The sequence below is a fragment of the Vicia villosa genome, linkage group LG2, assembly GCF_029867415.1.
Source record: "Vicia villosa cultivar HV-30 ecotype Madison, WI linkage group LG2, Vvil1.0, whole genome shotgun sequence".
Taxonomy (NCBI): Eukaryota; Viridiplantae; Streptophyta; class Magnoliopsida; order Fabales; family Fabaceae; genus Vicia; species Vicia villosa.
The window spans coordinates 107,857,972-107,883,777 of record NC_081181.1 but is presented as its reverse complement, the minus strand read 5'-3'; the positions used below and the strand labels follow the sequence as shown (position 1 = coordinate 107,883,777).

General features: G+C 35.3%; 4 protein-coding genes across 4 annotated transcripts; all 4 read left to right on the top strand.

Moving 5' to 3' along the window:
- The first annotated feature begins 16,439 nt into the window (after positions 1 to 16,439).
- Positions 16,440 to 17,481, top strand: LOC131649765 (uncharacterized). The gene is made up of 3 exons (XM_058919522.1): positions 16,440 to 16,942; positions 17,025 to 17,292; positions 17,387 to 17,481. The coding sequence occupies exons 1-3, from the start codon at positions 16,802 to 16,804 to the stop codon at positions 17,479 to 17,481; spliced, it is 504 nt and encodes a 167-aa protein (XP_058775505.1). The 5' UTR covers positions 16,440 to 16,801.
- Positions 17,446 to 19,169, top strand: LOC131649764 (uncharacterized). The gene is made up of 7 exons (XM_058919521.1): positions 17,446 to 17,684; positions 17,766 to 17,838; positions 17,926 to 18,073; positions 18,157 to 18,314; positions 18,410 to 18,530; positions 18,606 to 18,776; positions 18,996 to 19,169. The coding sequence occupies exons 1-7, from the start codon at positions 17,666 to 17,668 to the stop codon at positions 19,167 to 19,169; spliced, it is 864 nt and encodes a 287-aa protein (XP_058775504.1). The 5' UTR covers positions 17,446 to 17,665.
- Positions 19,170 to 20,134: 965 nt separating this feature from the next.
- On the top strand, positions 20,135 to 22,638 carry LOC131649763 (uncharacterized). Its single transcript, XM_058919520.1, has 5 exons — positions 20,135 to 20,630; positions 20,740 to 20,826; positions 20,916 to 21,360; positions 21,457 to 22,430; positions 22,520 to 22,638. The coding sequence occupies exons 1-5, from the start codon at positions 20,135 to 20,137 to the stop codon at positions 22,636 to 22,638; spliced, it is 2,121 nt and encodes a 706-aa protein (XP_058775503.1).
- A 51-nt stretch (positions 22,639 to 22,689) lies between these two features.
- On the top strand, positions 22,690 to 25,586 carry LOC131649762 (uncharacterized). Its single transcript, XM_058919519.1, has 5 exons — positions 22,690 to 23,330; positions 23,439 to 23,740; positions 23,834 to 24,052; positions 24,157 to 25,014; positions 25,102 to 25,586. The coding sequence occupies exons 1-5, from the start codon at positions 22,690 to 22,692 to the stop codon at positions 25,584 to 25,586; spliced, it is 2,505 nt and encodes an 834-aa protein (XP_058775502.1).
- The last annotated feature ends 220 nt before the right edge of the window (positions 25,587 to 25,806 follow it).

Sequence of the window (25,806 nt, the reverse complement as noted above, 5' to 3'; positions counted from 1 at the left end):
ATTGTGAAGATGCCATTTAGAAAGAATATACCCAAAAAAAAGTATAGTTTACGTTCTGCTTTGGATCCCTATTCAGGAGCTTCGGAAGCAGGTTTTCTTTTATCACGTTATGTTCAAGATTTGCAGAGTAAATTGTTGGTTGAAGATTTACACAAAACTCAGTCTCAAAAGTTGCTTATGGAACCTGTTGAGTCAGGTTTTTCTCTTCATTCCTCTTTGTCTTGACATCAATATGTTCTATTGTTCTATTTATTTTACATGCTTTGAGTCTTTGAGTTGTTAGTAGTACATATACTAAAACAACATAAATAAAGGTTAAGGGGATGTTTGAGCTTTATACTTGAAAACTTGAGTTTGCCGTGTTTGATTTTCCTCTAAATTAATTATCTGTATTTTTGGGGCTATTAGTAAAACTCATGTAGCACCTTGTTGTTCATGTTAAATGTTTAACTAAATGGATTGTGAAATAGTTTTGTAAAATCCTGTATTTGGTGTTTAAATCTTTTGTGGTTAAGTGTTTCATACTTTTATGAAAAGTGTGTAAGTTAGACAAAAATAAAAATGACTCGGGAGAAACTAAGTAATTTTAACGAGCATGAGTTAATTATAAGATTATTCAATTCTTTTCTAATTTTCATGTACCTTCATTTTTCTATCTAGTTTATTTAAGTTCTCATATAACTTAGTTAAAATTTATTAAAATTGATGTATACATGAGTCCAAAACATCCATTTTAGCTATTCCAGCCAAATAATTAGGTTTGGTGGATGGGTTATTATCATATAAGACATTAAATGGTTCCATATGTATGATAGAATGAAAGAAGGTGTTGTGCTAGAATTTAGAAAGGTGAAGACCCTTAAAATAATAACCTAGTCTCCTTGCTGACATGTCTCTTAAAATGCTTTATGGATAGTTACTGGTATAATTGTGATTCCAACTCAATGTGTTGTCTGCAAGCATACTTACGGTGAAGATTTCAAGTTTAAAGCTGGTTATGATTCAGAGGTTCGCCTTGGCTGGGCTTCCCTTTGGGTATGTATCTCATTTTGCAAATTTGCTTTTCATAACTAATGTCATTGATACCATCTGTAAATACTTCTGTCAATTTTGCATTTCTAATTGTGGCCATACATTACTAATTGTCTGTTGACTTTGAACTCCTATATTTTGGATTATAATTGATGTGACTATTATAGTCATAGGTATATTGACCTACATTGGAATTTTACAGTTTTAGACATAACATGATACTGCTTCATGAATATAAAGGATGCATCATGCATGTACTACTCCTTCCTGAACATTTTAAGCCCTAGCATATCATCTAGCATAAATGGCTTAGTGATTTAGCTGTTTATTCGGTATAAAACTATTGTCAATACCTGCATTTATCTCCTTTTTACTTGGATTTTTGATGTAATTTCAAAATTAGTACTAAATTAGAAGCCAATTTTCAGTATTCCAAAAGTAGTCTCCCATCTTTATACTAAGAAATTCAGAATGATAGTGAGTAGCATGAAAAACATAAGCCTAGTGTCTGAAATTCCTTACTGACAGCATTTGATTCATTCAGGTTGGAGATGAAGGCGGGAAAGCAAAAACAGCTTCGATGAAGATGAAAGTTCAATTCATTCAATTCGACTCGATTTATGCTTCGTTGCAACTTAAATTTTATTCTGACGTTGCTTCAGTTTTTTATTCAGGTTATTGTTTCGATTTTGTTCAGAATTGAACTGAATTTTATCTATCAACTCTTTTTCGATTCTGTTTCGACATTGTTTGCATTTTGAAATGTGTTTTCAAATTCAATTTTCTGCAATTAGAATATTAGAATTAGAATATGAGTGTTTGTATGCCTAATTTTGACATGAGTTGTTAATGAATGTTTTAGCTGGATGAGAACTTGTTGTTTTGTGCTAGATGATGATATTCAGGTGGGATTATGTATGTGATTGTAGCTGTTAATACTAGATCTCATGCATCGTAATACCAGATATTATTTCTAGTATAAACCTTTCTTTGTATAGGGATAGAAACAAATAATAATTTAGATTTTTTTTAATTTAGAAATACATTACCTGCGGATTTACCTGCGGATATTTCCTGCGGATTTACCTGCGGATTTTACTGCGGACTTTCCTGCCGAAGATATTACCCACGAAGGTTTTAGCTGGGGACCAGAAACCGCAGGAAAATCCGCAGGAAACACGTTTCCTGCGGAAACTTTGCTCAAATCCGCAGGTAAATCCGCAGGAAAACAGAGTATTTCTAGTAGTGTAAGCTTCAAGAATGCAAATTCTACCAATTCATCAAAGAATAAGGCTCAAAATAAGGATGATAAAAATTATCATTTTGGTTTCCATTCATTCATTATTGGATAGAGCATTGAATAAGCTTTCCAACGCTTCGAACCGGGCGCAATTCGGAGTTACGGTTCTCAACTTATGGCGAAAACAAGATTTCACTTTTGCTGTCATCCGCTAAGCGGAGGGGGTCCGCTGAGCGGAGCTCCAGCGGAGCAAATCAGAGGCTGGATGCAATTTTGAGTCCGCTGAGCGGAGGAGGTCCGCTGAGCGGACCTGCGCAGAATTTTCTTTATATTTCTTCATTTGAGACATTTTAGGGTTATGGTTTTGGGAAAGTTTTAGTCCCAACTCCATCATTTTCATTCTTAGATCAAAATTAGCTTAGAAAACAACTTCAGAGGTTGCATAAGGATGATCGGGGGTGGATTGAGCGTCGAACGGAGCTGACAAACCGGGAGATTTTCGGTTCATTTCTCTTCTTCTTTGTGTATTTCTCTTTGGTTGGGTTTTGTGTGTATATTTACTTGAATCTTATGTACATTTACCGATTATAATGTTATGTTTAACTTGCTTTACAAATCTGTGTTGATGTTATCCTGGATTTTTGCTCTATGCTAGGGATTTGGGGTGTTTTAGAGATAAACTTCTTGAATCCTTATCTAGGATGATAATCTGTTGGTTCTGAACTCTAGAGATAGATTTAGAGCTAGCATTCACTATGGGTATCTGTACGTAATGCTTTCGTGTTTGAGCGGCGCGCGAGAGATTGCCGACGCGAGAACACGGATATTCTCGTGACTTTGCGTTAGAGATAACCTTAGTTGTGAGATGATCTCATTTGTGCTCCAGAGATGGACGCTTATGTGAGAGATACGTGATAACATAGATGAGTATCGTAGGTTGAGTATAACGGGTTGGTAAGTGTATGTTTGTGAAGAGTGAATATATTTACATTCCTGATAAGTTATTTCTCTTCTAAGAATGTGTTTATTCTTTTCTTGTCTATATCTTTGTTTACTTTTTGCTCATTCAAACCCAAGCTCGAAACCGTAGAAACTGTTGAATGGCATCTCTCCATCTCTGAGGACGATAATTCCCGATTCAATATTTCCAAATCTTTTCTGTTGCTTGCCCTATACTGCATTCAACAAAATGGCGCTGTTGCCGGGGATGGTTGTGAATTGCATCGCAATAGTTTTCGTGGTTTTGAGATTTGTATATATCATATATATGGTATAGTTTCACTTGTATATATTTACTTGTACATGTTTACTTGTTTATGTTCACCATATAAATTTACTTGTATATGTTACATATAAGTATACTTTTACTGGTGAATGTTGGTGAAACATGTTGATCTCGGATGAGCTCTTTAATAACAAATCTTCACTTTTCAACTTGTGAATCCAAAACTCACTAACTTTTCTCTTTTTGTATGATAATAGTTGTTTGTGTTCCATACTTGTGCATATGTGTTTGTTTGTGTACATAATTGTATACTTGTGTTTTCTTTTATGTTCGTATAATTGTTGTATATATTTGTACCCGTAACGTTTGTTGAGTGGTTGGTTAGGACACTTTCTTAGGCTTGTGCGGTGAGACGTCACCATGGCATGATTGGAGGAAGCTACTTTCCAAACACCAAAACAATAAAGGCGTCGAGCTAACGACGTAAAACAAGCGCTTGTTAGGAGGCACCCCAACGGTTGTAAAGTTTTGTTTATTTTTATGTTTAAGAGGAATTTAGGTGAAGTGGTGTGTGATTGGAACAGCTGGTGCAATTCTAATTTTTCTGAGTTCTGATGTGCCCGCTAAGCGAGCTCAGCTCCGCTAAGCGAGCATAGCAGAATTTTGTTTTTCTGCTCTATACCAGTGGGGTTCCTATTCCACTTGGTTCCCTTCTTTTTCCCACTTTCACCAAGGCTAATTACTAGTAGATAATAATTTTGTTTTTCTAATTCTTTTATTGGTTGTTTGGATTCAAATTTTGTTCGGTGATTCAAAGATTTTTGAGGTGATTTCCAAAGCTTGAGTGTTTCAACTTGCGGATGTATGGTAGGATATTGTTTTTGAAGTGTATCATTCAAGGTACTCACTTATCGCTTTCTATAGCATAACATGTTTAGGAAACTTTTCATTTGTACAATTAATATACCATTCATTCTTTTGCATTACTTGCTTGTTGATTGAATCACTTTAATTCCCATACCATAAATGTGAGGAAGCTTTTCATTGTTCATATATGCTGGAGGCCACAATCTTTGTTTTAACTGGATTTTATTATGCTTAATATTTTGTTTATGTTGATTTTATCAAAGCATAAAAAGGATCAAGGCATTTTGTTTCATTTTAAGCACAACCACCATAACCAAATAGTCAATTCACCTTGTGAGTGTGTGATCATTTGTTAACCCTTTTGAGCCTTTTTGTCAATATCCATGTTGTTTTTGCTAAATGCTTATCTTTGAGTGTTTAGTTCTCATTTTTGCATGGATGATTGATTCTTTGTTTTCTTGAACCCTCAACCATGATTTTTGGTATGAATTCTTACCTTGCCTTAGAAAGTAGGGAGTATTCACATGATGATGTGGTTGAATTCAAGTTGGGGAGAAAAATGATTGTGCACTTATTTGGTTGTTGCTATGAGGTTGAAAGAAAAGAAATAAATGTGTAAAGAAAAGAAAAGAAAAAGAAAGAAAAAATGTGAAAAAGTTTTGAAAAACAAAAAGAAAAGAGAAGTGAATAATTGTGCTAATAAGTATGTATTGGTTTGAGAAACTTGTGGTTAAGGAAGAAGTTTAATCGAGATTTTGTTGTTTGAATCTTTGGTGGATTGATCACTCCCTTAGGTTTAGGCAAGTTTTTGTTTCGATTAGCCTTAGGACTTATCCCTTGTTTGTTAACCAAGCCACATTACAACCTTGAAAAGTCCTTGTGATTCTTGCTTTTGTATCTTCAATGTGATTTTTGGATGAATGCATAATTTAATCTTTTGTTTGCAAGATTGTTGGATGAGTGTTAAAAGTCCCTTTCCTTTGTATGTTCTTCATCCATTGATGAAATTTTGCTAGGTGTGATTCATGAGATAGCTTGTATTGTGTTAGAATGTTTTGTATGCTTTTTGTGCTTAGGATTCGTTTTGTTTACATGTTGTCGTTGTAGGATAGTGGTAAGTATTTACTTTGTTTATACGTTTTTGTATTGAGCCATACATTTGTTTTTGGTTTTCAAAACTTGTTGATTCACGATTCTTTGGTTTATTGCTTTTGATTCTTTGATTTATTTGACATTGTTTGAGGACAAACAAAGTTTCAAGTTGGGGAGAGTTTGATAAGTGTCAAAATACGTCGATATTTTGAGTATATATTTGTGGCACTTATCGATTCTATTCTTATGATTTTTGTAATAAAATCCTAACTTTTGTGTACATATGTGCATACTTGTGTTTTTTATTCATTTTTATACCAATTAATAGTTTTTCATTCATTTTATAGGTATTCATGCATCTTTGGAGCATTGAGTAATAAAGACCAAAGGCTAAGCTTCAAGAATGCAAATTCTACCAATTCATCAAAGAATAAGGTTCAAAATAAGGATGATAAAAATTATCATTTTGGTTTCCATTCATTCATTATTGGATAGAGCTATGAATAAGCTTTCCAACGCTTCGAACCGGGCGCAATTCGGAGTTACGGTTCTCAACTTATGGCGAAAACAAGATTTCACTTTTGCTGTCATCCGCTAAGCGGAGGGGGTCCGCTGAGCGGAGCTCCAGCGGAGCAAATCAGGGGCTGGATGCAATTTTGAGTCCGCTGAGCGGAGGGGGTCCGCTGAGCGGACCTGCGCAGAATTTTCTTTATATTTCTTCATTTGAGACATTTTAGGGTTATGGTTTTGGGAAAGTTTTAGTCCCAACTCCATCATTTTCATTCTTAGATCAAAACTAGCTTAGAAAACAACTTCAGAGGTTGCATATGGATGATCGGGGGTGGATTGAGCGTCGAACGGAGCTGACAAACCGGGAGATTTTCGGTTCATTTCTCTTCTTCTTTGTGTATTTCTCTTTGGTTGGGTTTTGTGTGTATATTTACTTGAATCTTATGTATATTTACCGATTATAATGTTATGTTTAACTTGCTTTACAAATCTGTGTTGATGTTATCCTGAATTTTTGCTCTATGCTGGGGATTTGGGGTACTTTAGAGATAAACTTCTTGAATCCTTATCTAGGATGATAATCTGTTGGTTCTGAACTCTAGAGATAGATTTAGAGCTAGCATTCACTGTGGGTATCTGTACGTAATGCTTTCGTGTTTGAGCGGCGCGCGAGAGATTGCCGACGCGAGAACACGGATATTCTCGTGACTTTGCGTTAGAGATAACCTTAGTTGTGAGATGATCTCGTTTGTGCTCTAGAGATGGACGCTTATGTGAGAGATACGTGATAACATAGATGAGTATCGTAGGTTGAGTATAACGGGTTGGTAAGTGTATGTTTGTGAAGAGTGAATATATTTACATTCCTGATAAGTTATTTCTCTTCTAAGAATGTGTTTATTCTTTTCTTGTCTATATCTTTGTTTACTTTTTGCTCATTTAAACCCAAGCTCGAAATCGTAGAAACTGTTGAATGGCATCTCTCCATCTCTGAGGAAGATAATTCCCGATTCAATATTTCCAAATCTTTTTTGTTGCTTGCCCTATACTGCATTCAACAAAATGGCGCCGTTGCCGGGGATGGTTGTGAATTGCATCGCAATAGTTTTCGTGGTTTTGAGCTTTGTATATATCGTATATATTGTATAGTTTCACTTGTATATATTTACTTGTACATGTTTACTTGTTTATGTTCACCATATAAATTTACTTGTATATGTTACATATAAGTATACTTTTACTGGTGAATGTTGGTGAAACATGTTGATCTCGGATGAGCTCTTTAATAACAAATCTTCACTTTTCAACTTGTGAATCCAAAACTCACTAACTTTTCTCTTTTTGTATGATAATAGTTGTTTGTGTTCCATACTTGTGCATATGTGTTTGTTTGTGTACATAATTGTATACTTGTGTTTTCTTTTATGTTCGTATAATTGTTGTATATATTTGTACCCGTAACGTTTGTTGAGTGGTTGGTTAGGACACTTTCTTAGGCTTGTGCGGTGAGACGTCACCATGGCATGATTGGAGGAAGCTACTTTCCAAACACCAAAATAATAAAGGCGTCGAGCTAACGACGTAAAACAAGCGCTTGTTAGGAGGCACCCCAACGGTTGTAAAGTTTTGTTTATTTTTATGTTTAAGAGGAATTTAGGTGAAGTGGTGTGTGATTGGAACAGCTAGTGCAATTCTGATTTTTCTGAGTTCTGATGTGCCCGCTAAGCGAGCTCAGCTCCGCTAAGCGAGCATAGCAGAATTTTGTTTTTCTGCTCTATACCAGTGGGGTTCCTATTCCACTTGGTTCCCTTCCTTTTCCCACTTTCACCAAGGCTAATTACTAGTAGATAATAATTTTGTTTTTCTAATTCTTTTATTGGTTGTTTGGATTCAAATTTTGTTCGGTGATTCAAAGATTTTTGAGGTGATTTTCCAAAGCTTGAGTGTTTCAACTTGCGGATGTATGGTAGGATATTGTTTTTGAAGTGTATCATTCAAGGTACTGACTTATCGCTTTCTATAGCATAACATGTTTAGGAAACTTTTCATTTGTACAATTACTATACCATTCATTCTTTTGCATTACTTGCTTGTTGATTGAATCACTTTAATTCCCATACCATAAATGTGAGGAAGCTTTTCATTGTTCATATATGCTGGAGGCCACAATCTTTGTTTTAACTGGATTTTATTATGCTTAATATTTTGTTTTTGTTGATTTTATCAAAGCATAAAAAGGATCAAGGCATTTTGTTTCATTTTAAGCACAACCACCATAACCAAATAGTCAATTCACCTTGTGAGTGTGTGATCATTTGTTAACCCTTTTGAGCCTTTTTGTCAATATCCATGTTGTTTTTGCTAAATGCTTATCTTTGAGTGTTTAGTTCTCATTTTTGCATGGATGATTGATTCTTTGTTTTCTTGAACCCTCAACCATGATTTTTGGTATGAATTCTTACCTTGCCTTAGAAAGTAAGGAGTATTCACATGATGATGTGGTTGAATTCAAGTTGGGGAGAAAAATGATTGTGCACTTATTTGGTTGTTGCTATGAGGTTGAAAGAAAAGAAATAAATGTGTAAAGAAAAGAAAAGAAAAAAGAAAGAAAAAATGTGAAAAAGTTTTGAAAAACAAAAAGAAAAGAGAAGTGAATAATTGTGCTAATAAGTATGTATTGGTTTGAGAAACTTGTGGTTAAGGAAGAAGTTTAATCGAGATTTTGTTGTTTGAATCTTTGGTGGATTGATCACTCCCTTAGGTTTAGGCAAGTTTTTGTTTCGATTAGCCTTAGGACTTATCCCTTGTTTGTTAACCAAGCCACATTACAACCTTGAAAAGTCCTTGTGATTCTTGCTTTTGTATCTTCAATGTGATTTTTGGATGAATGCATAATTTAATCTTTTGTTTGCAAGATTGTTGGATGAGTGTTAAAAGTCCCTTTCCTTTGTATGTTCTTCATCCATTGATGAAATTTTGCTAGGTGTGATTCATGAGATAGCTTGTATTGTGTTAGAATGTTTTGTATGCTTTTTGTGCTTAGGATTCGTTTTGTTTACATGTTGTCGTTGTAGGATAGTGGTAAGTATTTACTTTGTTTATACGTTTTTGTATTGAGCCATACATTTGTTTTTGGTTTTCAAAACTTGTTGATTCACGATTCTTTTGTTTATTGCTTTTGATTATTTGATTTATTTGACATTGTTTGAGGACAAACAAAGTTTCAAGTTGGGGAGAGTTTGATAAGTGTCAAAATACGTCGATATTTTGAGTATATATTTGTGGCACTTATCGATTCTATTCTTATGATTTTTGTAATAAAATCCTAACTTTTGTGTACATATGTGCATACTTGTGTTTTTTATTCATTTTTATACCAATTAATAGTTTTTCATTCATTTTATAGGTATTTATGCATCTTTGGAGCATTGAGTAATAAAGACCAAAGGCTAAGCTTCAAGAATGCAAATTCTACCAATTCATCAAAGAATAAGGCTCAAAATAAGGATGATAAAAATTATCATTTTGGTTTCCATTCATTCATTATTGGATAGAGCATTGAATAAGCTTCCCAACGCTTCGAACCGGGCGCAATTCGGAGTTACGGTTCTCAACTTATGGCGAAAACAAGATTTCACTTTTGCTGTCATCCGCTAAGCGGAGGGGGTCCGCTGAGCGGAGCTCCAGCGGAGCAAATCAGAGGCTGAATGCAATTTTGAGTCCGCTGAGCGGACCTGCGCAGAATTTTCTTTATATTTCTTCATTTGAGACATTTTAGGGTTATGGTTTTGGGAAAGTTTTAGTCCCAACTCCATCATTTTCATTCTTAGATCAAAACTAGCTTAGAAAACAACTTCAGAGGTTGCATAAGGATGATCGGGGGTGGATTGAGCGTCGAACGGAGCTGACAAACCGGGAGATTTTCGGTTCATTTCTCTTCTTCTTTGTGTATTTCTCTTTGGTTGGGTTTTGTGTCTATATTTACTTGAATCTTATGTATATTTACCGATTATAATTGTGATATGGTGAACTGACTTTATTTTTATAAACAACAAATGTTGCGGTGAGCAAGAGTCGCCACCGACTTTTATTTTATCCAATAAGAAAGGCTAAAAGAACAGGAAAATACCTTTTGAAAGATTTTGAGTTCGGGGGGTAAGTTATACAAAGGGAAGGTGTAAGGCACCCTTTGCATCCATGGTTTTCCATGGGCTCTTAATTGCTTAGCTCACTTTGAAAATGTTTGAATTGTTTGAAAAGTAGTGTATGAATAGAAATTCGAATAAGAACTTTAGCTTGTAAATAAGCGTAGTCTTTTTGAAAAAGTATTTGAAAATTAATGGGAAAAAGAGTTTGAATTTTGAATTTGAATTGAGCAAGCAATTAAAAACTACTTACCCTAAGTTTAGAAATTTGTTCTTTTAGCTTTTCGAGACGAAAGGATCTATCCGTACCATAAGAGGGTAGGAAGTCTTTCAATTGGATGTGAAGGGTCATCGAGAGTAATCATTCGCCATAAGACTGTCCCATGCCATAAAGAGGGCAGGTAGTCTAAGGGAAGGATAGAATAGTCATTTTAACCTTTAGGCAACAGGCGAGGATACCTTAGCAATGGGGACAAATCATCATTTACCGAGGCAACATCGAGGGACAAAAGTTATGATGAATGAACTGAGGGCAACATTTGCTTTAGGTATCCTCGGAATCGAGGGACTTGACTATTTAGTACACTTAGCGGCAACAGGCAACAAGGCGACAGTATAAGGCAACAAGGCAACTAGAGGGATTACCCTAAAGGTGTGTGGGTGCAACAATCACGTGGTTAACTTCAATGATATTTATCTTGTAACATTAGTGATTCTACGTTCAGTTCATGGTTTATCACTCCCTATTTTACTAACCACAACAATTAATATTACGGGAATTAAAAGCAAAAAATAAATTCCTACGCTATTACAATAAACACCTGCGGGGATGGGGAATTAAAACAGAAAATAAAGAAAGATGAATAATTAATTTATCTTGAGCCTTGATTTCCTCGAACTTTGATTGACTCTGATCCTCTGAGAAAATAACAGAAAATAAATAGAATTTAGTGTAGGAGAGATTCATCGACTATTTGTGTAAATCCTAATTCAGTTTATAAAGCAAAAAGAGAAATAATATTTAAATAACAAAAGATTAGAAACTTAGCTTATTGATTGGCAGGGCGCGTGGCTGAAAATCTCTGATTAGCCCTGAAAATTGGGCATAAAGGAGAAAAATGCGTTAGTGCATGAATGATCTACAAACCTTAAAAGGTTTACAAACCCTAAAGGGTTTTTTAAGAAAACTTATTGTGACCTACGTAAGGCCAAAAGATGCGTTAAGGGATAACACCTACCATTGACAGTGATTAGTTATCATAGCAAAATCAGGATTTAAGGCACAAAATAATTTTAATAATTTAAGGCATAAAATAATTTTAATGAGCCAAAAATTGTAACCCTAGAATAAATATTAGTTTAAAAAAAAAACTAAAAACAATTATTTTTAATATTAAAAATAAAATCGGGTTTTCGATAAAATAAAATATTTGGTTATGAAATTATTATATGCTAAAAGTAATTAGCTTAAATAAATAAAGAATAAAAATAATTATAAAAAGGAAATAAACAAAAGTGCCTATGTAATTAATTAAAAATAAAATAAAAAGATTTTAGATAACTTAGCTCTGGGATTCAGTGTGGTTGAACTCTGAAGGAACATGGTGCGCCTGCAATCCACATGCGTTGGATTCTGGATGTTGACGATCCGATGGTGATGAGATGAAGGTGCGTGGTGGTCGCACGTGAAGGCACTACACTGAATCAGCACAGTTTGTAAGTGTTAAAAATTGTTGTCTATAGCCAGGTTCGAACCTGGGTCTTCTTGTTTGAACATATGATACTCCTGCTCTTGTTGACCAGCCAGTGGCGTCGTGACACGCGTGCGGAGAGAGGAACAAGACCTTTTGATCGTCCAATAGCAGCGTCCACGCGTGCTCTTCTTCTTCAATTGGATTCTGCACTTTTTGCTATGATATAGCTTCAAAAGCAGTTTCCATTTAGCTACGAGATATTGGTAGCAAACCTGCAAATTCAAGAAAACTCCATAATACGATTTAAACATGACATTAAACCACCCAGATCGGCGAATCGGTGAGCCACGGTCTCGATGGAGGTCTCCTTTTGGACGGACATGGCCTGGAAGTATATGAACGGAAGCTCTACCTCTCCAAGCCCTAACCATGGCAACGTATGATTTATGCGTTGTAGCTTCGATCTAAGGACTCAAATCCTCTCTAATGCTTGCCACAAACTCAACAGAAGCGTCAAACCACACTAAAATGTAATAATATATGGAATACGAATTTCAAAAAATATGAATGAATATGTGGAGATTGATGTGCATATTACAGGTGTTATAGAAGCTTAGTAACCGTGTATACCCACTCAACCTTACCTGAAAAATTGATTTGGCTGGCTGTTTGACTTTGAAGCTTGAGAGAGAGAGTTTCGATTAAACCCTATCCTTTGAAATTTTCTTCTTCGTAAACCCTTGCCTCTTTGCCAATTTTTTCCGCCCTTGAGCATCTGGTATCCTTACATATATATAGTGGATTGAGTTAGGTTAAGAATTATGTCAAAAATATATTGCATTGATGGAGAAAATATTTGATTGAGAAATCATGCAAAAACATGCTATTTTGGCTTAAATTATATCTTTTTCTCTCTCCACGAAATTCCCATGATTTGATCATCATTTAGTTCTCAATATTTGATAAAAATATAATTCCATTCAAATCCTTGATTATTTTCATTATTTTATTCAAATTAAATTGAATTTAAGTGATTAAATTCAAAATAAAAGTAAATAAAAATAATAAAAATGACTGTAAGGGCCAATGAGTCATGGATGGGCTTAAGATGATGTTAGAACAAAAAGAAGTCAAGCCCACTTAGAAGAAGAATCATTTTTTGACCACATTTCTCTTTGTACACCTCTTGAAAATTGCTCAACTTTCACATCCTATAATTTTCTCAATTTTCAATATTTTTGAGTGTTCTTGGGCTTTTTAGAAATATGGAAGAGTCCTTTAACCAATGTCTTTGGTCCCATGTCAAAATAATTTTCCATGCTCCTTGTGTGTTCTTTTGAAAAAAATGACTTTTTGTTGACCTTTTGGACGACCTGTAATGTTTTGGCTCATATCGCTTATGCGGAAGCATTTCTTGACATCGAGCCCAACATCAAAGTTGTAGAGAATGAAATTTCCTTGAGAATAGGCTTTGGTTGAGGAATTTCTGATAAAGTATGAGGGAGATATGATCAGTCAAAGTTGAGTTGACTTTCTCCTTGAAAACCCTAATTTAGAAAATTTTGAAATTGTTGATTTCTGATCTTTCCTTGATGAACCATGATCAATTCTTGATCAAATGGTGAATGATACTTCAAGATAAGGATGTTGACGAAAAATCGGTAGTTTTGACTGTGGTTTGTCCATAGTTTGACTTTTAGGTCAACCAGTCGATTATTGATCGTTTGAGCAGTTGACTGAGTAATCTTTTGAACCAGGGCTTGAAACTTGGCCTGAGGATACTATGAGGCATATGAGAGACCATGAAGTCCACTTGAGGTATCAGGAGTTGATTTTTCTTGGAAAGAAACAAAACCCTAGTTTTGGTCTTCATTGTTTAGGAGGAGAGTGAACATGCTTGCAATTGGATGTCATATGAGCCTGAGGAGACTGCCTGAGCCAAGATATCTAAAAATGTGATGGGCAAATTTGGGGGTATGACAGCTGCCCCTGTTCAATTTTCTTAAACCAGAAGATGTAGATTGGCCTGTGTGCCTGTCGGAGTCTGAAGGTAGAAGAGGATTGAACACTAGAATACCCAAGAAAATTTGCCCTTGCTGAGATAGGGACTTTTTGTAGGAGATGGGCTTGAAGATGCCATCCAGTAAATCATACATTAGATTATGTTTGGAGTGTTTGAGAAGCAGTTGTTTGAGTGTTGATCGTTACGGAACTGCTTTTAGATTTTGAAAAGTTGATTGTTTAAGGAATCGTCTGAGATATCGACTTAAATCTGAAGGTAGATCGTTAAGGAACCGTCCAAGGTATCGACTTAACTCTGAAGGTGGATCATTAAGGAACCGTCCAAGGTATCGACTTAACTCCAAAGGTAGATCATTAAGGAACCGTCCAAGGTATAAACTTAGATCTGAAGGTGGATCATTAAGGAACCGTCCAAGGTATCGACTTAAATCCAAAGGTAGATCATTAAGGAACCGTCCAAGGTATTGTAATACGGTGAACTGACTTTATTGAAAATGTCGCGGATAGCATGAGTCGCCATCGACTTTTTTTCTATCCAAACAAGTTAGAAAGGCTAAAAGAACAGGAAAAACCTTTTAAATAAAAATAGGGTTCGGGGGGTAATTATGCAAAGGGAAGGTGTAAGGCACCCTTTGCATCCATGGTTTTCCATGGGCTCTTAATTGCTTTGCTCGTTTTGAAAAGAAATGTAGAAGAAGAGACAAGGACTTTAGCTCGTAAATGAGCGTAGCCTTATTGAAGATTTATGAGAAAGAATATGAAAAAGTCTTTTTAGAGCAAGACAAAGCAATTAAGGGCAAATTACCTTATAATTTGAAAAGAAGTTCTTTTAGCCTTTCAGGGTGAAAGGGTCTATCCTTGCCATAAGATGGCAGGAAGCCTTTCATTTAGAGGTTGAAGGGTCGTCGAGAGTTCGTTCTCCATAAGACTGTCCCATGCCATAGAGAGGCAGGTAGTCTAAGGGAAGAACCAGAATAGCCTTTTCGTAGGCAACCAGAGGATACCTCAGCCTTTTCGTAGGCAACTTCCGAGGGTCGAGATCATGTGTATCGAAGGCAGCATCATTAGGGACCATGATCTTTAATCGAGGCAACATGGCTGAGGTACCCTCGTATTCGAGGGACATGGCTATTCTGCAAAATACACAAGGCAACAGGCAACAAGGCAACGGCAGGCAACAAGAGGGGTTACCAAAAAGTGTGCGTGGGTGCGACAATCACGTGATCAATTCAAATATTTATCTCGTAAAAATTAAATGATTCTAAATTCAATTTCAAGGTTATCACTCCCTAGGGTTACTAACCACAGCAGAAAATATAAAGCAGTTTAAGTGCCTTCAAGGCCAATCAATACAGACTAGGAGCAGATACATAAGAATATGGGGAAGGGAATAAGAATCCAGCGGGTTTGACATAAGTAATAATTAGGCAAAAAATAGAAGAGGTAAAAATTTTTAGGGTTACCGACTATTTGAGCTTTGGCGGTTGACAAACCTTTTGATCTGATATGGCTCGTAATCGGAGAAATCTTGATTAATCCAAGCATGCATGCGCAAGCTATGAATGTTTGAACTCGTGATGATAGTACCTCGCAAAAACAAGAAAATGGTATTATGGGTATAATAATATATGAAAAGTAGAAAAATAAAATGACTATTAAATATTAATGAAGAATAGAAATATTAGCTTCTAAAATAAATAGAATTAAAATATTTTTTATATTGTTTAGATATTAAAGGAAAAAGGAAATTTTACAACATATCTACTTTTTATCAAAGAAGGAAAAAATTAAATCTAGTAATATAAATAAATGAATTAGTTAGACCATATAATCAACTTTATAAAAAAAAAAAAAGAATTAACCAAAGAACTAAATAAAAAAATAAAAAAAACAAATATGAAAGAAAAGTGTGGAGAATTGAGATACGTTACCTTACTCCAAGCCTAAAGTAGTAGTTGACTTTTCAACGTAACAACGAGCCAATACCACTTTGACACGTGTCCCTTTATTATTGTTAACAAAACAAAACAACAACAACCACACACATAAACCAGTAAAGGGAATAATACCCTTCTTCTCTCACGTTCCTGCTGGTCTAAGAAATAAGAACAAGTTTTTTCTATTCCAAATCTCAAATTAAGTTTTTTAATTTAAGCTAGTGTCCATTCACAACATTCAATACTATTTCCAAACTCAACAATAATCATGGAGACAAAAGCCACGTAAGAGAAAATGATGGTTACCGGCGGCGATTGGAAGGTACGGTGGCTCGCATCGAGTTTCAATCTTGCAGGGAGATCGCAGGTGGTTGTTCTTCGGAGACGGCGGCTGTTCATGGAGCGCGGAGGAGGTATTCGCGGCTGAGAGCCGAGTCCGACTGGATCGAGCCGTGTGCGCTGGTGCTGTCATCGGATTGTGAACGGCGGCGAATGGCGTGACGTTGTTCCGGTGGTGTTGCCCACAGGCCCGGCCCAAGGGCAAGGCAAGTTAGGCCTTTGCCTTGGGCCTCACTTTTTTTTCCTATTTAAGAGGCCTCTAAATAAATCTACTTTAATATATAAAAATGAATTACCACCAAATTGCCTTAATTACCCTAATCACAAACAATTAAACATGGTTTTGCATACCCCTGAGCGTCATTTTACATCTAATCATGATTACATTCCAACAGTTTATTTAATGCAAAAGTTCTGTATTGGAATATGAAAAAACCTGCACTATCTTCTATACTGTTATTGCATTGGAACATACATATTAAATAAACCCTACCTTTTTATTATTTCTCCCTATGTCTATATATTTACGTATAAACTCTTCCATTTGCATGTGCTAACTGTTCCATCTCCCCATTCCCGTTTTTCAAACAAAAGTTGAGCGGTAGGGTTTCGTTTCTCCTTCCCCATTTCCATTCTTATTCTCCATTCAACCTTGCTGATATTTTTCTGTTACTTCCATTTTTGTTTCTAAACAGAATATGAGCCGAAAATTTTCCCCCATTAAGGAGGTCAACGATTCGAAAGAAACATGGAGATTGGCTGTTCGAGTTGTTGATATTTGGAGTGTTATCAACAGCAAGGGTAAGGAGCATCTGGAGATGGTTATAATGGACGTATCGGTAATGCTTCGTATTCTCTCAAATCGTTTATTAGCTTATTATATTTTTCAGTTATGATATTGATGTTGTTTGTCATCAACAGGGTGATAGGATACAAGTTTTGATTCGTTCTGACCACACACCAAAATGGAAAACACGAATACGCGAAAACATGTCTTGCATAATCAACAATGGAACTGTTTATGATAACGATTTTCAGTGGAAGCTTTGTGATCATGACAAGAAGTTTGTGTTTATTGGTGGTACAACTGTGAAGGAAGTTGATATTCAGAACCTTCCTCCCAAAAGATTTTTTTTCAAAGACTTTTCTGATATTCTTGGAGGCAATTGTGAGATGAGCCGACTTGAAGGTAAATATATTAGATCATTTAATTTCTTCCTACTACAATTTATTATATTATTACAGAAGTTGATTTTAACTTTCTCTTTCACTCTGTTTTGTAGATATCATTGGTGTGGTTCAGGAAATCAACAATTTTCAATATAACAATTCTGGGAAAAAGTCCTTTGTTTCATTGAGTCTTAAAGACTTGAAGTAAATTATCTGAATTCAAATATTATAAGTGTGTGCCATCATTATTATCATATTGATCCTTTTATATTTTTTTCTGCAGAGGTGTCATAGTTAACTGCACATTATGGGAGAGCTACGGAACAAAGTTTTTGGACTTCTACCACGATGAAAAAAACAGTGGTGCTATTGTAATCATACTAACTCATGCAATGATAAAGGAATCACAAGGTTTGTATCAATAGTCTCCTATTATTAAGATGTGATATCTTTCTGTAATTAATTTGATACTCTAATTTTTATCTATTTCAGTTTCAAATGGATGGAGTGGATCTAAATTGCTTATTAACGAAGACATTCCAGAGATAACCGAGTATTTATCAAAGTATACACAAATTGGAATATTCTTAAATTGTAATAAGCTCTTTTAAAAATTATCATCATTGACATTCATTTTGGTACAATGTTTCAGGTTACCTGCAAATGAGCAGACTGAAAAGCCTTCCCAGTCCTCAAAGGGAGTGTCTCTTTGGTCTGGTGCCTCTCAATTCACCCCAGTTGAAAGCTTCGTTCATAAGGCCAAGTGCATATCTCTCAGTGACCTTTGCAAGGTGAAACAGGTAAATGGTTATTGAAAATGGTTATACAGATGATTTTGTGTTAGAGTGTTGCATTTATTAATATTTAAGTTATCTTATCTTAGGACATGTTATGCGTTACTGTTGGAACAACACAAAGGTTTTTTGTCTCAGAACACGGTTGGTTTTATTATGGATGTACTAAATGTTCTTTAAAGGCATCTGATGTGAACAATCCATACAAATGTTCATGCGGACAGAATGTAGAATATGCCATACCAAGGTTGTATTTTACAATTGTTCATCAGATCAATTCATTTGCCATGTTTCAATATTTGTAATATTCTAATAGTTGTTTGCTATGTATTTATCTAAAAGGTATCGAGTTGACATATATGTAGTTGATGGTGAATCAAAATTTCGCTTTGTGTTTTGGGACACTGACTGTGCCGACATTATTGGAAAGTCTACTGATAGTATTTATAAAGCAATGCTTGAGGTTAAGTTTGATTCATTATCTATTTTAATATTTATTTGTAATAAGTGTTGTACTTACATTAAATTTAATGTGTAGGAAGGTGACGACGACCCTATGATATATCCAGATGAACTTGACATGCTTCTTGGTAAAAAAATGGCGTTTAGGGCTAAAGTTCAGCCAACATTTGGCCAAGCATCTGTTTGGAAACTTTCCTATGATGAAGAATTTGTAAAGGAAATTGAGAAAGATTATATTATTGATGAAGTATGGAAATTTTTGTTTGAACATATACATATGTCTTTTATCAATATTTGTATCTTAATCTTCATCTCAATCTCTGATCTGCATGGTGATAGCAAATCTTTAAACCAAAACCCAGTCGTTGATCGTGTCGATGAATCCATTGTATGTTAATGTTGCCTGAACTTTAGCCAGTAAATTACATTATTTTCTTGATACTTACTGTTAATTTTTTTCTTCCAGGAGTCGTTGTCTGCATACGGAGAAAATGATCCTGATAAAGTTGTGACCAATACTTCATCTAAAGGAAGTCCCGTTAATCTTGATGCTGTAGATTCTGAATTTCAAGCCTATGGTACTACTCAACTTTCAGGAACAAAGCCTTCAAAGAAAATTAAGATTGAATCCGATGCCTGAAGACTCCTATGAACCAGTTTATGTGCCAACATTTTTAATATTTGTGATTTATTTGTTTCATGTTGTTTTAATTTTCTGGAACAAGAGACACGAGTTATTTGCTATGCATTATCTAGCAATGTTTATTTGGGTTTTGTTATAATTTCTCCAAACCGAGGGTTTTTTGTAATATTTTGATCTTCATATTCTAAATATATTAACTGTCATTTGTGTTTAATAATGTATGTTATATTGCCCGAGTTTGCAAATGATCCATATGAATTGGAAAAAAAGTTTGAATTAATCACCGTACATGATATTTCTTCTTACTTGCAAGTGAAAATTTATTTTTGATTAATATATTGTATATCAGATTCCTTCTTAGTTGCAGAGTTTTTTTTTAATAAACCATATTTTTGTCATTGATATTTACAGTCAGTTAATGCAGTATAAGTTCATTACTGACGTCTCAAGCATCAGAGATTTAAAACATTACTATAAGTAGATTTTTCAACAGACTAAATCTTAGGCAAGTTTTTTTAATTCATCAACAAAATTTGCAAACAGCATGCATGATGTAAATAAATACTAACGACGTATGTTTAACAAGTTTTTTAATGTGACTCTTGAAAACTGCACCAGCATGATGTCAACCATCATACCTACCTAACCTATAACGTGTAACTTGCACTAGATTATTATCTTAGTTGTGCATGTAGTCATTTACCAGTGCATCGATTTTATTCTTATTGCCTCTGCACGCTTCATGCAATTATGGTTGCTTGGTGCATTAATGATTAGCTTATTTAATGATTAAGTCACACTATTTTGAACTTCATAAAATATTAATTAACATAAACCTTTCATATTCAGCTGCTTCCCTCCATATAAAAAAATTTGGAGGGAGTTTTTGTCCATATATTTGCTGCTTGCCTCATTATTCAGCCATATTTTGAAAAATGATTGTAAGTTCAAAGTAAAAAAGCATGGAAAAGAAACAAAGTGTCGAGCATGATCACTTCATAAATGTTGTCAAAAGAAAAAGGCAATTTGATGCAAGACAACATAGAAAGCGTGTGCTTGGAGCTAAGAGAGCCAAGAGATTGGCGTCAATGAACAAAGAAAATGCATATCAAACTCAACCTCCTACTGATACTACATCTTCACATATCAGATTTCCACTATCTTCTATTTCTCCAAATATTCCAAGTTCCAGCATAACTGATCGAAATACAAAGCAGAAAACTCATTGTATATCAACTTTGAATACATTGCCAAGTTCAGTAACAAAAAAACGCCCAAGAGTTGTTTCTGTGAGGAACATTAACAATTTAGGAGTTAACCTGGGAAGGAGATTTGATAACGAGTTTATGCGCGGTGCGACAACATCTTCAAGCCATACACCAAATCCAGATTCCAATGTCAACGAACTTTTCCAAGATGACAGTGAAGGTGATGCAGATTCCGGTAATTCTTCAGATGGTAAGTAGCTTTTTTTTGTTGGATTATTAACCTATATTGAATATTCATACATTCCAGAAATATATAATACCATAATATTTGCGAAATATTTTTTACTATGTTGTTGTAGCCTGCAGTTCAGTTTCTAACTATTCAATGGACGAGCATGACGTAGGTTTCGACACTGACATTGAAGAAATAAATGTTCAAAGATCAGGTTGTAGATTATTTTATAAATATGTTTTTTTCTTTCAAATTTCATGATGTATTATGTATTTTACCTGACAATTGTACATATTCATTTAGGAGAATACTACGATTTAGGTGACCCATCATGTGAGTGTCAGCAATGTGGTGCAAATATGTGGTATATGGAGAGGAAGAACAAGTCTCGACATTCTGCTAATCCTAAGTTCTCAATGTGTTGTGGAGAAGGAAAGGTTCAAATACCTTTGTTGAGAGACCCCCCACCCGTATTGCAGAGCCTGTTGTTCGACCAAACCAAAAGTGAATCAAAACAATTCCAACAACAAATTCGTCTTTACAATATGATGTTCGCATTTACTTCTCCAGGTGCTAAAATGGACAATAGATTTAACAATGGTAGAGGTCCTCCTAACTATCATATTCAAGGTCAATCATGTCATCGTATAGGCAGCATGTTACCACTGCCAGGTGAAAAGGCCCGTTTTGCCCAGCTCTATATATTCGATACCGAACATGAAGTTCATAATAGAATTGATATTTTCAGGTTTATTACTTTAGCTATCTTTTGTTTCATCACTGTTTATTATTTTGTTGTTGCATTTTAGCACCCGTCTGAACTTTATACGTTGGGTTTTTGCAGAAGAAGGGACGGAGTTGATATTAATATAGTGGAAAATTTGTCTTCAATGTTATATCAACATAATGTTCATGCTCAGTCTTTTAAGATGGCAAGGGATAGACTTTCTGAAGGCAATGTGGCAGATCTAAAACTCTGTCTCATTTCTGAGCGACAAAATGATGGAAGAATATATAATCAACCAACAGTTTCAGAAGTTGCCGCTCTCATTGTTGGTGATGTTGATACTGCAGAAAAAAGGGATATTATAATGCAAAAACAATGTGGCCAACTTCAGAGAATAGATGAATATCATACGTCTTATTTGGGATTTCAATATCCTTTACTTTTCCCTTATGGTGAAGATGGTTACAGACCAAACATACTGCATCGCAATAAAGGATATAACACTGTTCGTAATGCAGAAACAACGGCTACCGTATCGGAAATTGAGGATGTTCCATGGGAGGAAGCAACCAAAAGAAACAGACTTACAATCAGAGAGTGGTTCGCCTTTAGGATCCAGTCAAGAAAAAACGAGGCACAGACAATTCTCAGGTCAAGGAGGTTGTTCCAGCAGTTTTTGGTAGATGGTTTTACAATGATGGAATCTGAGAGACTTCGATGGTTAAGAAAGAATCAGTCAAAACTACGAGTAGGGAAGTATGATCATCTTGCAGATGCTAGGACAAATGGACATACACGTGGTGCAGCTACAGGGAAAAGAGTTGTCCTACCTTCGTCATATGTCGGAAGCCGCAGATTTATGGATCAGTTATACTTTGATGGCATGGCAATTTGTAGTTATGTTGGATTTCCTGATTTGTTTATTACATTCACATGTAATCCCAATTGGCCGGAAATACAGCGCGTATTAAGTTCTGCAAATCTGAAAGCGTCCGATCGTCCGGATCTCATAACAAGAATCTTCAAATTGAAATTTGATGCGTTGTTGTCCGATTTGACTAAAGACAGTATCATGGGAAAGGTTCTTGCGTGTAAGTAATTTATAACTTTGTTTAATTTCATTTCCTTATTCATTTTGAATGTCATATTTTAAACCAATATCTTAATTTTATATTTGTAGACATGTACACAATTGAGTTCCAAAAAAGAGGTCTGCCCCATGCGCACATATTAATTTTCCTTCATCCGTCGAGCAAGTATCCAACACCTGCTGGCATTGATCGTATCATATCAGCATAAATACCAAACAAAGACACTGACGAAGAGTTATATAACTTTGTCAAATCTCACATGATACACGGACCTTGCGGAAATGCATTTCGTAATTCTACGTGTATGAAGGAAGGAAAATGTTCTAAATACTTCCCTAAAGAATTCAGACGTGATACGATCGTTGATCAAGATGGATATCCGGTTTATAGACGAAGGGACAACGGACACACAGTTTCTAAGAATGGAATTGAGATTGACAACAGATTTGTTGTTCCTTACAATTCAAAGTCATTGTTGAAGTACATAGCTCATATTAATATGGAATGGTGCAATCAAAGCACATCCGTCAAATATTTGTTCAAATACATCAACAAAGGATATGACAGAATAACTGCTGCAATTGTCATGAATGAAGATGGATCTGTTTCGCAACATGACGCCGTTGATGAAATAAAGCAGTATATTGACTGTAGGTACGTTTCTCCAAGTGAAGCTGCTTGGAGAATTTATGGTTTTTCTATTCATGGAAGAAAACCAGCTGTAGAAAGACTTCACTTTCATGGTGAGGGGCAAAATTATGTTTTCTATACTGATGTCAGCCCTATTACCACAGTCCTTGACAAACCGAGCGTTACTGAGTCGATGTTTACATCTTGGTTTGAAGCAAACAAGAAATACGACGAAGTGCGCCAAATAACGTATAGCAATTTTGTTTCAAAGTTTGTATAGGTTAAGAAAAAGAGAGAGTGGAAACCCAGACAAAAGGGATACACAATTGGAAGACTAATTTGGGTTCCTCCAACTACTGGGGAATTGTACTATCTCAGGATGATGCTAACACATGTTAAAGGACCAAAAAGCTACGATGAAATAAAGACAGTAAACAATGTTAAGTACGATACTTTCCGTGATGCATGTTTTGCTATGGGATTCATTGGGGATGATCGAAAATTCATATCTGCAATAACAGAAGCATTTCATTGGGGTTCTGGACATTATTTGAGATTACTTTTTGTTCACATGTTATTGTCAAGTAGCATTAATAGGCCTAAGCATGTATGGAGTAAAACTCGACATCTGTTATCTGATGGAATTCTTTATTCTCAGCAAAGGATTGCAAACAACAGAGGTATATTTTCAATTGTCATCAGAATAATTAATTTATTATTTGAAGATATTTTCCAATATTTACCATCTATTTCTTTATATTATTTATTAACAGGTCTGCGGCTAACGAATGAAGAAATTCTCAATCTAACGTTGATTGAAATTGAAAAACTTCTTCGACGCAGTAGAAAGAGTTTAAGTGATTTTCCTGGAATGCCAAAACCACATGGTTACATCATTGAGGAGCTTGGAAATAATTTAATTTACGAAGAGAGAAACTACGATCCTGCTGGACAACTTCAAGAGTTTAATACGTTGTATAATAACCTCGCAGGTCTAAATAGCAGTTAACAACAATTACGCAGAAGAATTTCATATTATTTAGAAATTTATATTGCTAATATGAAGCATCTAATTTATATGTTCACTAAATTTCAGATGAACAAAGAGATGTTTTCAAACAAATCTTGACGGTTGTTGATACCCAGAACGGTGGCGTATTCTTTCTGTATGGATACGGCGGTACAGGTAAAACATACATGTGGAGAACATTAGCTTCCTACATAAGATCAAGAAGACAAATATGCTTGACAGTTGCCTCTTCAGGTATTGCATCCCTGTTGCTTCCCGGTGGTCGAACGGCACATTCTAAATTTAAAATTCCCATTCCCACACTTGAATCTTCGACATGCGACATTAACAAGGGTAGTGACAGGGGTGACATGCTAAAAGTATCAAAATTGATTATTTGGGATGAAGCTCCGATGTGTCACAAATTTTGTTTTGAAGCTTTGGATAAAACCCTCAGAGATATCATGGGTGGATCCAGTGCATCGGATAAAATATTTGGTGGGAAGGTAATTGTGTTTGGTGGGGATTTCAGACAGATTCTACCGGTTATTCCAAGAGGCAGCCGTTCAGATATAATTCATGCAACTATCAATTCATCATACATTTGGGATCATTCTAAGGTTTTGAAACTTACAAAAAACATGAGGCTTCAGCAATCTGGGACGACTACATCAGCATCCGACTTAGAACGGTTTTCAAATTGGATATTAAAAGTTGGAGATGGAAAACTAGCAGAACCTAACGATGGCTATGCTGCTATTGATATCCCAGCAGATATTTTGATATCTAATTTTGATGATCCGCTTCGAGCAATATTCGAAAACACTTATCCAAATTTTGAAGCTAACTTTAACAATGTAGCTTTTCTGCAGTCAAGGGCAATATTGGCTGGAACAATTGAGACAGTAGATGAAATAAATCACTATGTATTAGACAATCTTCCAGGTAATATTAAATTTTTGTGAACATTTATCCGACAATTTTTCACTTCCATTTTTAACATATCGTAATATAAAGTCACTCCATTTTCAGGGGACGAAAAGGAATACTTAAGCTCTGATTCAGTCGACACGCATGATGGTGATGGCAATGAATGTTTTGATGTTTTAACTCCCGAGTTTTTGAATGGATTGAGAACGTCGGGACTTCCTAATCATAAGATCAGATTGAAAGTAAATACTCCAATCATGCTGCTCAGGAATATTGATCAGGCAGAAGGCTTATGCAACGGAACACGTCTAATCGTTACAAGATTGGCTGATCATGTTATTGAAGCCAAAATAATTTCAGGCAAGAACATCGACGGTATCATTTATATTGCACGAATGGACATTACTCCAACGCAGACGCCATGGCCATTCAGGATGACACGAAGACAGTTTCCTATTACGGTCTGTTATGCTATGACTATTAATAAATCTCAAGGTCAGTCTTTGGATCATGTTGGCATATATTTGCCGAGGAGCGTATTCAGCCATGGCCAGTTATATGTTGCAGTTTCAAGAGTAAAGAGCTAAAAAGGCCTTAAAATCTTGATCCATGATAAGGAGAAACATCCATTGACCACCACAACAAATGTGGTCTTCAAAGAAGTGTTTGAAAATGTGTAGTCTATATGTTTTCGCAATATCTATGGACCTGTTGTTATTGGTAGAGATTTTGTGCTCGGTTGCCTAAAATTAGGTTACAACTTAAACAACTTATTAACTGTCATGAATTAAAGATTTGATATGACCT

Bases quoted from the DNA above. Each gene is read 5' to 3' on its own strand.
- LOC131649765 (XM_058919522.1), top strand. From the start codon at position 16,802: ATGAGCCGAAAATTTTCCCCCATTAAGGAGGTCAACGATTCGAAAGAA. The intron at 16,943-17,024 runs GTAATGCTTCGT...TGTCATCAACAG, and splicing joins TGGTTATAATGGACGTATCG to GGTGATAGGATACAAGTTTT. The intron at 17,293-17,386 runs GTAAATATATTA...TCTGTTTTGTAG, and splicing joins TGAGATGAGCCGACTTGAAG to ATATCATTGGTGTGGTTCAG.
- LOC131649764 (XM_058919521.1), top strand. The intron at 18,531-18,605 runs GTTAAGTTTGAT...TTTAATGTGTAG, and splicing joins TTTATAAAGCAATGCTTGAG to GAAGGTGACGACGACCCTAT. The intron at 18,777-18,995 runs GTATGGAAATTT...TTTTTCTTCCAG, and splicing joins AAGATTATATTATTGATGAA to GAGTCGTTGTCTGCATACGG.
- LOC131649763 (XM_058919520.1), top strand. From the start codon at position 20,135: ATGGAAAAGAAACAAAGTGTCGAGCATGATCACTTCATAAATGTTGTC. The intron at 20,631-20,739 runs GTAAGTAGCTTT...ATGTTGTTGTAG, and splicing joins TTCCGGTAATTCTTCAGATG to CCTGCAGTTCAGTTTCTAAC. The intron at 22,431-22,519 runs GTAAGTAATTTA...TTATATTTGTAG, and splicing joins CATGGGAAAGGTTCTTGCGT to ACATGTACACAATTGAGTTC.
- LOC131649762 (XM_058919519.1), top strand. From the start codon at position 22,690: ATGATACACGGACCTTGCGGAAATGCATTTCGTAATTCTACGTGTATG. The intron at 23,331-23,438 runs GTTTGTATAGGT...GTACTATCTCAG, and splicing joins TATAGCAATTTTGTTTCAAA to GATGATGCTAACACATGTTA. The intron at 23,741-23,833 runs GTATATTTTCAA...ATTTATTAACAG, and splicing joins AAGGATTGCAAACAACAGAG to GTCTGCGGCTAACGAATGAA.